The sequence below is a fragment of the Halichoeres trimaculatus genome, unplaced genomic scaffold (genome assembly GCF_033239565.1).
Source record: "Halichoeres trimaculatus isolate MK-OKI-2021-1 unplaced genomic scaffold, fHalTri1.1 fHalTri1_scaffold_16, whole genome shotgun sequence".
Classification (NCBI taxonomy): Eukaryota; Metazoa; Chordata; class Actinopteri; order Labriformes; family Labridae; genus Halichoeres; species Halichoeres trimaculatus.
Window position 1 is genome coordinate 22,189,747 of NW_027437194.1, and position 11,639 is coordinate 22,201,385.

The following is an 11,639-nucleotide window of genomic DNA, read 5'->3' on the forward strand; positions in this document are numbered from 1 at the left end:
TTTAGAGCAGCTTTCCAGATTTCCTCTGAGTCAGATCTGAAGGCAGTGAAACTGGAAAGACAAAACAAGGACACACCAGCAACAGCCTGTAGGACAGGTTTCACGTCTCACACACTCCACATAATACACTACAAAATCATACACACATGGACAAAAATACACACGTCTTTATTTAAAAAAATGAGAAGTACTGTAAAAAAAAACATGAAGGCACAGAATGATAAAAATAGTTACAAAAATAAAAAATTCATTCCAGTCTGTATTTTAACAGCAGAGTTGAACCTTCTGTAGTTCTGTGGTGACACAGATTTATGTAAACTAGTTAAATACTGAAGTGTAAATAGAGTCAGTGTTAGCTCATCCACAGGTCTCTGCTGGCTCTGTGAGGAGGGCAGGCTTTGGGTGGAGTTTCACCGACCTATTGGTTAAAGAGAAATAAAGCTGTTACGTCTTCACACACCCAGACTATGAGAAGTTTAACGGATCATTTCACACCTGTAGACCACACCCTGTGGTTTCTAACAGATGAAACTACCTTGTGAGTGGGGGCAGCTGGGTGGTGATGGTGATGGTGGTACTGGTGGGGAGATGTCTGACCCCTGAAAGAGCTCAGAGGGTCAAGGGCCCCTCGCTCTGATGCAGTCTGGATGACCTGCCTGGATTCATCCAACAGCTCCTGAAGGGATCGGCTGGACAGAGGATCTTCACCCTGAGGACAGGATCAAAAACTTTCATTACTGCTCAGCTTTAGTGGAATTACCAGTGACTTTAGGAAACAAATTTAAGTCTTTTTTTTACCAGCTTTTTAAAAGACAGAATCCTAAACTTCTGCTTAAAAAAATTAGAGTGTAATTCTGGCTTTAATGCACTCTGAGAAGAAGAGGAGAGCACTTTATTCCTTGGAATGTAAAACTATTCTTAAGGTCCAACATGTTTTTTATTTTCTAGTTTGGCCAGTATATAAATTTTAAAATCTGCAATTTCTAAAAAAAACTCTAACTGTAAAGTTATAAGTTTCAGATTTAAGATCAAACTCAATAATTGAAAAAATCAGAACTTAAAAAAACTCATATTCTGGAGTCTGCAGATACTTTTAATGAATTTAATCTGGATTTTCTGTGATCATGGGGATCTTAACAAAAAAAAAGGAAGGTGTTGTGTCGTACATCTGTCCTGTGCTCTGAGACTTCGCCACCCCGCTCTCTGTTGGAGGCCCTGTGTTGGTTCACCGCAGGTGGAGAGAAACTGTCCTGAGAGAGTCTGAAGTTCCTCGCTCTGAGAGATGAAGGAGATCGATTTTCTGTACAACAACATCCAAACTCCTCCTGACTGAGACACAAAACAAGACAACAACTCAGCTGTTTAAGCTTAATAAACACTGGCTTCAAGTAAAATAGATAGGTTTTTACTTTATAATCCCTGAGGGGGGTGGGGGGGATTGTAAACACAAGTCATGACACACAGTTTACACTAAAAGAAACATGCAGCTGCTAATAAACTGTTTACAGCTCATTATTTAAACTGTGTACAGTCAGGAGTATCTGATGGTCAATCCTGGAGACAGTTTGGTGTGATGGAGACAGCCCTGTTTAAACTCTCTGGTGATGATAATAAAGCTCCTGAATGCTTAGTGTGATGATCAGAGGTAACTGAACAGAGGATGTCACAGGCTGCGCCCCTGATGGGACGAATGTAAACTGTGAAGGTGGTCACATTGATGAACTCCCTCAGCAGGTAAAAAAAGATAACATCAGACTCTAACAGAGATCTGATCTGGGTCTGAAGGAGTCATTGTCTGGTTTCCTGGGTCCAGACAGTTATTTGACATGTAGCTCACTGACTGTGTCCCTCTGCCTGCTCTGAATTAAACCAGTCTGACAGCTGTAGTTCTGAAATCTGTGGCTTTTATCTTCTCTTGTTTGTCTTAATATCTCATGCAGAGTGAAGGCACTACAGCTTTTGTGGAGTTTGAGGTTGTAGCAGTTTTAATGTTTCAGGTTGTTTGTTCCCTCTAAATATTTTCATGTTTGTGTCGCCGTGTTTGCTCACCTGTCAGGTGCTTCCTGACCAGTCTGTTTCCTCAAAGCTTCACGGGCATTTTCCAGGTTCAGCTGGAGGAGCTGCAGATCACTCCTCTGATTCTCACACACCTTGAAAACACACACACACATGCAGCATGGTGTACTGTTTATCTGTTTATACTGTAAGAGACAAGGCAGTCAACACTTAGGGGGGAATCAAACAGCAGTCTGAGCGTCTTTATCAGATATGACAGATGTATAAGACTGTTCCCTTCTTCTTGTGCTCACCTCAGCCCCTTTCTAAATTTCTTTTTTTGGTGAAAACAGCCACACCAGAGTCTTAAAAAACACCAACTGTGATTCAATAATGAAGCAGATCTCTTCATAGAAGTGTTTTTTACAGAGTAATGGACATGACAGTGACCTAAAGCCACGCAGCTGAACACAGACTCTGAGGAGTCAGTCTGTGGCATGCAGTCCAACCAGAAAATCACCTCAAACTCAATCAGGCCGAGCAGCAGGAATGAGGAAACACACGTCCCCTGACAGCTCAGAAAGAGTTAAACTGATCCAGAACTGTTCCTGCTCTACAGTCCATTCAGTGTGCAGTCTTATTGAGGGGCTGTGTTTGTGTTTCAGATGTGATCCTTCACCTGTCTGAGGCAGCGCAGCTCCGACATGGTGCGCTCCTGTTTGGAGCGAGCCAGCTCCAGCAGCTCGTCTCTCCAGCTGTCGCCCTCTCCTGGTGAAAGACAGAGAAACACTCAAACATGAAAAGAGCTCAGATGCTCTGACCTCTGCAGGAAGTTTCTTTTTTTTAAAACAGGAAACAAACACAAACTTAAAAGTTGGAGGGGTCATTTTTTTCTGAATAAAATTATTAATGTTTTAATAGTCAGACCTATCTTTGGTAAACAAACACATGCTTCCTGTACCAGCTCTGTTTTTAAAACTGATTTCTTTTGTTTCACATCTCAGACAATCAGGAAAAGTGTCTTTAAATATTTAACATAGAGTTCTTTAAAGAAGTTTAATAAACTCCATATATAAAGTTAAATTGACAGTTTGGAGCTTCTGATTGTTTAATGTATTGTTTAGAGGATGGAAACACTTCACATAAGCTGTGGGCTACACAAGCACAAACCAAAGAAGATAACACATGTATAATTCATAATGGCAAAGACCAAGATCAAATATCATGCAAAGTTACAGAAAAATCACCAGACACATGAGATGAAATGGACCCAACATGATAAATAATGAGTTTCAGACTGGGAGTGTGAGCTGCTGAAAAGAACAGTTTTTACATAGCATAATGTGAGATTATCCAAAAGCTGACACACTGATGATGACACTGTGTGCAATAGGGGCGTGGGTGGGCCTAACGGTCCAAGGCCCACCCACTTTCTGACAGGCCCACCTCAAACTTTTCTTTGAAAAAAATATTTTTTCTTCATTTGCTTTTTAAAAAATCAGTTTTAAAGAGGGTTACTACAAAATGTTGTCACTTTACGCTTTTTTTAATTGTTAGATGTCCTGTCTTCATAAAATGAGCCAAGTCTGGCAATTTGTTTGCCTGTTGGTAAAAAAGTTATGACTCATTCAGCCTCATGTTTTACTGGTAGGAATAGAGGATGACATTGGGAAAGACCATAGATTTTTGTCTTTTTATTTAACTGGTTAAAGTTGCTGCTCTTACAGTTTATGATACATGGAAAGTTGAGGCGGCCTAGCTCATTGGTGCGTTAGAGCACAACTCTTTGGCCATTGTGAGCCACTGCTGTCTGATGCCCAAAAATGTTTGAAAATTTGATTAAATATTAAAGAATCAAAGCAACTAAATCTGCTTTAAAACACACATAGTAACATTACTATATCAATATCTATATGGTAACAGTTATTTACTAAATTTTGTAACTTGAGGCCCACTCAAAATTGGTTTGGCCCACCCAAAATTGAAATCCTGGCTCCGCCCCTGGTGTGCAAATACCGACCCAGATAATAGATCATGATAATTTAGTGTAAGATAAATGTATTCAAACTTAAATAACAGAAACTAACCTGTCAGAGCCAGATCTCTGCGGAGCAGCTGCAGCTCCTGTTTGAGCCGGATTATCTCCTCCCTCTGAGAGCTGCTCTGACTCACCTGCTGCTGCAGCTCCTCTGGACAAAGAAAGAGAGCAAGAAACACACACACACAGAAAAAAGAGAGGATTTATGAAACACACAGAACACTACAAGGTGACTAATTTCACCAATGTGTACTTGTTTCATCTTTTTCCAAACAAAAACTTCCCACAAATGCAGTTTCAGCCTCTCTAACAGGTAAACCTGTGACAGTTTGACCTTACCAAATATCACTTACCTTTCAGACGTGTGATCTCCTGTCGGGCCTCTTTATGCCTGTGTTTGTTTTCCTCTGAGTCTTTAAGAAGTTTTTTCTCTCGTGAGCGGCTCTCTGTCAGAGATGTCTCCAGGTCTTTCAGTCGTCCCGTGAGCTCAATGATCTGACTCGTAGCCTCAGAGACGTCCTTGTCCTCATGGGTAGAAGAAATGTGACATTATCAGACATTCAGAGCTTATTGATATCTCAGTTCAGACTATGAGACAAAACTTTTATATTTCAGCCACAAAGCGGTTCAGAAACCGACCTTTAGTTTGAGCATGGAGCTCAGCTCTTCTTCTCTGACTTGGAGAGAGCCGAGCTGAGAGGACAGAGCCATGACTGTGGAGCTCAGACTCTGGTTTTTCTCCTACAAGAGACAAAACACTTCCATTTGACTCATTGGGTCTTAATTCTATACTGATATTATTATTATTATTTGATGGGGTAAAAGACACATTAAAAGTTACTCTTTTGCTGTTTTCATGAATTCATCTTGTGAATGTGGTTTGGAGGACCTGAGCAGATCTATTCATACAGACCTTAAACGAGAGTGCTATTACATGTTGTAAAGTTAACAAAGTACCTGAAAGTCTTCACATGTCTGTCTGACTTTCTGCTGTTTCTCTTCCAGCTCACTCAGCTCCTGTCGGGCCGCTCTGAGCTGCTTCTGGACTTCCTCCTCCCTTGTCTCCACCACAAACACTCGTTTAGTCAAAACTCTGATCACCTCGCTGCGCTTCATCAGCTCGTCTGCAGCCGACAGAAACAATAGGAAGCAGTGAAAAGCAGTACAGAGAGAGATGAGATGTTCAGCTTGTTTCTGACTCAAACTGTCAACCATTCTTTGATTCCACTTTCTAAAACATGTCAAACATTTTATTATATCACACAGGGTTTCTGTTAAAAAGGAAAGAAGCTTTAGATGCTAAAGAAAAGTATGAGGAAACGTCCTCTACTCAAACAAAGTTTATAGCTCATTAAATGATGAAAGTATTCCTCTGTGATGGTTTCTGTGATTCAGTCACTCTGAAAATTATAGTTAGCTGTGCTTTCGGGTGAACAAAGTTCACAATTTAGTCCCATTTTGCTGCATTGATCCCAAAGCAGAGAAAGGCAGTAATGAAAATGATCTGCGTGTTTTTGGTCTCCTCACCGTCCAGTCGAGCACACCTTTGCTCTGAAGTCAGCGCTCTCTGGCGGTCTTGTTCCCAGGCGTGGAGCTGCTTCCTATGGGAGGCCGCCATGATGTTCAGCTCTCTGTCTCGATCCTTCAGCTCAGCCATCAGCAGCTGCAGCTCTTTCCTCTGCCTCTGGATGGTAGAGCTGCTCAGGTCACTCACTGGAAACTGGGACACAGGAACCAAGAAAGACGAGGAAAGTCCTGAATTGCAACCAGAGCTTGCCTGAACTGTTGTTGCTCAAGTTTTTGTTTTTGTTGCTGTTGTCCCTCTATCCCTCTTCCTTTTTCTTTCTAACCCCAACACGGTCTCAGCAGATGCCTGCCTAACATGAGTCTGTCTCTACCTGAGGTTTCTGTCTGTTAAAGCATGTTCCTCCTCTTTCCTGTAACTCACTAAATGCTGGTAAGGTCTCTCTTCATGATGGGATATGATGAGACCACACAGATTCTAAAGATCTGTTTAGATCTGATCTGGATGTTGGGTCTTTGTGAACAATAAAACAAAGAGTACGACAGTGGAAACCTTTTTTGTTTCTGTCTTGAGATAAGGTTTGTTGGGAACTGGTGTTATCAGTCAGTTATGTGTGCACAATAGTTCACTTTGACAAATAACCATCAAAGTATTACAGAGTAAAGTGCATTATGGTAGTTTCTTACATATGACAGCAAACACAAAGATAATAAGAATCATTATCATGATGACTTTTCTGGAAACAAAAGCTGCACAATTCTTTAGCATTGTGACTCCAGGATCATGATAATCAAACACTGAATGCAAAACCAGATTTGTCTCTGGTTAAGGATCGCTGTGTCTTCCATAAAAACAGGGTTTGACTTCCTAACAGAGGGATTGAGAATTAGTTTGTCTTTCAAACAGTCACTCCCACATCCTGGTCTGAGCCACAGGCTGGATGATTTTCGTAGGTAACAGGATTAAGAGAGCAGGATTCGGGGTTAATCTTTTACTGCTAAACACAGCTGATTTGTTCATTAATGCCATGATTTTAGTTATGTCTGTTTGTCCTTTTTTCCATGTGAGACTGGATACTGTCATTTGTCATTTGTCAGGACTCCATTTGAAAAGAGATTTTGTATCTCAGTGGGAACACTCAGGTGAAAAAAAACCCTGCTCCATTAACACCTCAGATTATTGACAGTTCAGGAGTTTCTGTGCTGTCGTCTGGTCTCACCTCTGCTTCCTGCAGGCTGCGGTGTCTGAGGATATCCTCTGGAGGAGAAGATGTAGTTTGACCCCACTGATGTGCTGCCTGCTCCATCCTAACGCTGCTTAGATCAGAAGGTTGTCGGGCATCTACTTCATTCCTCTGGGGAGTGTAAAACACCAGTTACAGTCAGGAGTAGAAAACCAGGAAGCCTCTCTCGCCTGTCTCCATCAGGCTTACCTGACCAGAGCAAACCCTCAGACACTGATGTGGACTCATTTCCTTTTCACAAACTACTTTGCTTTAAGTGTTATGCTCATTTTTTAGACCTCATATTGTCCTTCTGAGAGCTCTGTAGCATTTTTACATGATTTACAATCTTGAATTTTTCTTACTTCATTTCTGTGTGTGAAGTCCTGTCTTAAAGTAAATTCCAGTTTGTTTACTTTCTCTGCAATAGCACTGAACCCGACTTTTCATTCACCTGTTTAACGGGGGTGCTGTGCCAGAAATCAGCTGATGTATCTGAAACAAGGATAAAGGTGCTACGTGGTGAATCTTTCTTGAACACTTGAAAATAACTGTCTCACTCTTTTGTTGTTTTGGATGAATGTTTACCTTTAAGTCCAGAGAAACAGTCTTTTCCACTGACCCGTCCATGTGATGGGATCTGTGTTTTATTTCCGTCCATCACATCGTAACAGCTACTCTGTGGTTATAAAACACTCAGATCCACATTTTTTAGGTTTCAGCTTCACTGAAGTTATCCTGAATTTGTGGTCATCTTTAGTAGACATGTCAGTCAGCCAGCTGAGGTTTAGAAGAAGAACCTCCCCTTAACGTTTCTAAAAGAAAAAACTTGAATGTATAAATTAACTGAAACTGGTATCTGTACTGTACTGTAACTGTAACTGTAACTGTAAAAGAAATAAAGTAAGTCTGCCAAAAACAAACTTGAGTTACGAGCTAGCATTAGCACACACCAAAGTTGGTTTTGAATAGGAACGGTGAGGTCCATCGACAAGGATTGGTCAGTGACGTAATAACAAAGGACACACGTCGAAGTATTTTCCGAACATCCTTATTTTGATATTTATTTTTCCATACATATTTTAATCTCAGATGAAGAAATAAGCTATATTGCGACAAGAATACGGCGGATGATATTTTTGTTATCACTGTTCTTAGTCTAATCCTTGTGATATTCATCACAGGAAGATGAAAAGTCGGCGAACTTTCACTTTGGTCCTTTCAAAATAAAAGTAGACTTTGAGTGTAATGACAAGGCGGTATGCACAGACGAGCATGACGTGTTTCCGATTATGGGTCAGGGTGGATGTAAACTTCCGGTTACTGTAGCGTGCTGTGCTTCTGTATGCTACCAATGACACTATAACTGTTCATTTTCGTTGCTGTTGTGTTGTCTATGTTAGTTTTCTGATTATTTTTTTCGTTTAGCCTTACATTTTTGGTACTTGGTGCGATGACGTGTAAACGTACAAAAGTGTCCTTTCAAAGACGGGATGATGGCTCCAGCCACCACTGCTGTGTGCCGCATTGTTCAGTGTCTGCAAGATTCAATTCTTCTGTCAGTTTTTTTTCTTTCCCCAAAGACGATGAGTTACATAAACAATGGATGATTAACATCCGACGAGACAACTTTGTCACAACAAATCCTCGAGTCTGCGGCTTACACTTTCAAAGTGAAGATGTGATAGAGCCTCCAACTCCAGCTGGGCGTAGACGTCTGAAGAAGGGAGCTGTTCCTGTGCTTTTTCCATGGAATAACTTCACTTTTCTGGACCCACGGCCTGAAGTTTGGGAAAGGACCGAGTGTCCCGACACAGAATGCATAAATGAACCATTTGTGGGGTTGCGCTATCCTCCTGACCATGACTACTGCAGCATCACTGAACCTGCTGGGCTGGATATGGTTATGTCTCTTGACCACAATCAAGAACTTCATGCAGAAATAGCAAAGCTTCGAAATCAAATCGAGGAGATTACTATCAACAGCAAGTTCTGCCTGGAGCGGTTTGCTGGATCTGATGATGACATAAGGTTTTTCACAGGGTAAATGAAAAATGTTCAGTGTTTGATATAGAGGTATTAGAGCTGTCATCAGTGGCTAGTTTTAGGCCTATGTTGCATTTAAGTTGTAGTAAATCCCTGGAAATCTTGAATTCCCCTCAGAATGAGTAAAGCATCTATTTAAAATTATCTTTATCAGTCTCCTGGAGTATTGTGTGTGTGTGTGTGTGTGTGTGTGTGTGTGTGTGTGTGTGTGTGGGGGGGGGGGGGGGGGGGGGGGTTTGGTTCAGTTTCTGACCTTTGTGCCTGTTCCAGGATTTTGTATAACTGTCAATAAGGATGCTAACATGCCTGCAATTTAATGTTGTGTATGGACACTGAACATATAGAAATCTAACATGTTTGTCCCACAGGTTTGCAAGCCACGCTCACCTGATGGCCTTTTGGAAGCAGATAGAGCCAGCCACATGCAGGATCATACAGGTGACAAGAGCACCAAGTGTAGCGAACACTGAGGTCCCTCACGCTAGCATTGCAACTGTGAATATATTTGACATTTGTTCAAAGCAATAAATGTTGCATTGTCTTAATCATTACATCTAAATGAGTTGAGCCAGCTGCAATCATAGACTGGTCACAATCTACTGTAATGAGATAATAATGGATTTGTCTCTTTTTTCAGGTTCTTCAACCCATTGATGAGTTTTTCCTCTTTATGAATTACTTGTCATTGGGTCTGATGCAGAGGGATTTGGCCCACAGATTCAAAATCCACCATTCAGCTGTAAGCCGCATCATAAATACATGGGCTAACTTCCTGTATACCGTGCTAGGGGCTGTAGGCATTTGGCTAGATAAGGAGACTATCAAATCTCACATGCCAGAGGTTTTTCAGGGTTACTCTGACACACAAATTATTTTGGACTGTACTGAAATACGCTGCCAAACACCAAGCTCCCTTCTCCTCAAGAGTGAGGTGTTGTCAAACTATAAACCACACTGTACATTTAAAGGATTAATTGGGATGGCCCCTCATGGTGCAGTAACCTTTGTGTCATCCCTCTTTGAAGGTGCCATCAGTGATAAAGACATTCTGAAGCAGTCTGGGATTGTGTCTCTCTTAAACCCATCTATGGCCATAATGGTTGATAAGAGTTTCAGTGTAGAAGACTGTGTACCCTGCAAGGTCTACAAACCTACCTGTCTGAGACAGAAAGCTCAACTGTCTGAGCCAGAGGTCAGAAAGACGCAATCTATTGCAAAACTGAGAGTCCATGTTGAAGGGCTCATTCGCAGGGTTAAGGAACGTAAGCTCTTCAGTACAGTGGTCCCTGTTTCACTGACAGGTAGCATTAATCAGCTTTATGCAGTCGCCTGTCTTTTGGTTAATTATGAAAACAGACCCTTGGTTAATGACTGGGCAACCAATGGCTAGTGTTGGCAGCACAACCCTAAATGAACACCCATCAATGGCTATGGAAAAAACAGGTTATGATAATGTATGATTAAAATTCATGTATTTTTATGTGACAATCGCTATAACAATATTGTAAAAAAGACAGTTGACATAATAAATTTCAAAATGATTGTACAGTAATGCAAGAATTCATGTGTTCACTCACTTTTCAATTTGAGGTATTTTTGCATGTATGTGTTAAAAACAAATTACATCTTTTTTTTTTAAGGGAGCTGAATGCAGAGCTGTCTCTGCAAATGTGTTGCATGAAAATGTCATTGTGGGCACAGACAGCAAAGTCAAACCATTCCAGGCCTGTGATAAGTAATTTGCCAATAAAAACAATGGCCTTCCTTCAGTTTGTGTTGGCCATGTGTAAATCTGAGGAATTTGCAGTCTATGTAGCTTGTTACTTTTGAGCATTTAATTTCAACTATACTGAATGATGGTCTTTCAGGAGCTCATATGCAGGCCCATCATGCAACGCATCCAGCCAAGGCAAATTCAGATGCACAACTAGCCTAAACTTTGTCAGATCAAGATTTTGTAGAACTGCATAGTCCTTCAATGCACCTATTTCTACTCCCAGCCCCCTTTTCATCAGTGGTGTCTGCCTTGTCCCTGTGATAATTCTTTCTGTTAGCTTTTCAGCTGTGCTAGCATCTCTTATATGGCATAACTCCTAGAAATGTGAAGCAGTCAATCTCTGTTTCCAGAGTGAATGCCACTCGGTTGTTTCACTTTGGCATTTGGTTGCTTCCTCAATCAGGTGTGACTGTGACAAAGCCACAGGCAGAGAACTGAAGCGCAGTTTTTCTTGATATGCTACGATCTTATTTGAACACTCTGGTTGTAAACGTAGGTTGTACATGGTAACCCTCCAGTGGCACATTTGGGTACAGTGGTGCATTCTCATGGATAACAACACTGTAAGGTGGAGGTGGTGGCTGTTGTTTTGAAAAAAAAAAAAAGCCAATTTGTACCTTGCTTAAGAGGTTCAGAAGTGGTTTCTCAGATGAGCTGTTCATCATGTGTATAAAGGGAAAAGAGTCCGGTTCATGGGACTGGTAGCTCACCGCTGTAGCAATGTAAGTGTAGATCTATTTAATTGGCCTCTGCATATCCAGCTCTGCTTGCTGAAGTTGCATCTGATTGGGCCTCACTACCACCACCTTACTCTCTATTTATTTATAAGATTATATCGGGAGATGCTTGTATGGGCCATGGAGCTTCTGGAGTTGACAAAACATCTGTACAAACTAAAGCGCTGTAACAAATTTTACTTGAAATACATCAAAAAAAAAAAAAAAAAAAAAAAAAAAAAAATTGCCCCTCTTGCTTTCTGTAGATTTTTACTTGAGCGGTTTTCATACTCTGAGAGATATTTGTGTATTTCTAAATG

General features: G+C 41.0%; 2 protein-coding genes across 3 annotated transcripts; one reads left to right on the top strand and one right to left on the bottom strand.

The window, feature by feature from the left end:
* Window positions 1-203: 203 nt before the first annotated feature.
* On the bottom strand, window positions 204-7,757 carry ccdc62 (coiled-coil domain containing 62). Of its 2 annotated transcripts, XM_074690670.1 has the most exons (13): window positions 7,369-7,757; window positions 7,235-7,275; window positions 6,778-6,912; window positions 5,561-5,753; window positions 4,991-5,157; window positions 4,673-4,774; window positions 4,387-4,558; window positions 4,083-4,184; window positions 2,675-2,763; window positions 2,050-2,150; window positions 1,167-1,329; window positions 536-709; window positions 204-418 (listed from the first exon to the last, which is right to left on the bottom strand). In XM_074690670.1, exons 1-13 carry the CDS (start codon window positions 7,439-7,441, stop codon window positions 353-355), a joined length of 1,578 nt encoding a protein of 525 aa, XP_074546771.1. In that variant the 5' UTR covers window positions 7,442-7,757; the 3' UTR covers window positions 204-352. The 2 variants fall into 2 exon arrangements, with proteins under 2 accessions (XP_074546771.1, XP_074546772.1); XM_074690671.1 differs by lacking the exons at window positions 7,235-7,275; window positions 7,369-7,757 and adding an exon at window positions 7,146-7,212.
* A 323-nt stretch (window positions 7,758-8,080) lies between these two features.
* LOC141805586 (uncharacterized) lies at window positions 8,081-11,484 on the top strand. Its single transcript, XM_074690703.1, has 3 exons — window positions 8,081-8,823; window positions 9,195-9,264; window positions 9,464-11,484. The coding sequence occupies exons 1-3, from the start codon at window positions 8,234-8,236 to the stop codon at window positions 10,214-10,216; spliced, it is 1,413 nt and encodes a 470-aa protein (XP_074546804.1). The 5' UTR covers window positions 8,081-8,233; the 3' UTR covers window positions 10,217-11,484.
* Window positions 11,485-11,639: the final 155 nt, after the last annotated feature.

Bases quoted from the DNA above. Each gene is read 5' to 3' on its own strand.
- ccdc62 (XM_074690670.1), bottom strand. From the start codon at position 7,441: ATGGACGGAAATAAAACACAGATCCCATCACATGGACGGGTCAGTGGA. The intron at 7,276-7,368 runs GTAAACATTCAT...TCCTTGTTTCAG, and splicing joins CTGTTTCTCTGGACTTAAAG to ATACATCAGCTGATTTCTGG. The intron at 2,151-2,674 runs GTGAAGGATCAC...TGTGTTTTCAAG, and splicing joins AGCTGCGCTGCCTCAGACAG to GTGTGTGAGAATCAGAGGAG.
- LOC141805586 (XM_074690703.1), top strand. From the start codon at position 8,234: ATGACGTGTAAACGTACAAAAGTGTCCTTTCAAAGACGGGATGATGGC. The intron at 8,824-9,194 runs GTAAATGAAAAA...TTTGTCCCACAG, and splicing joins GACATAAGGTTTTTCACAGG to GTTTGCAAGCCACGCTCACC. The intron at 9,265-9,463 runs GTGACAAGAGCA...CTCTTTTTTCAG, and splicing joins CCACATGCAGGATCATACAG to GTTCTTCAACCCATTGATGA.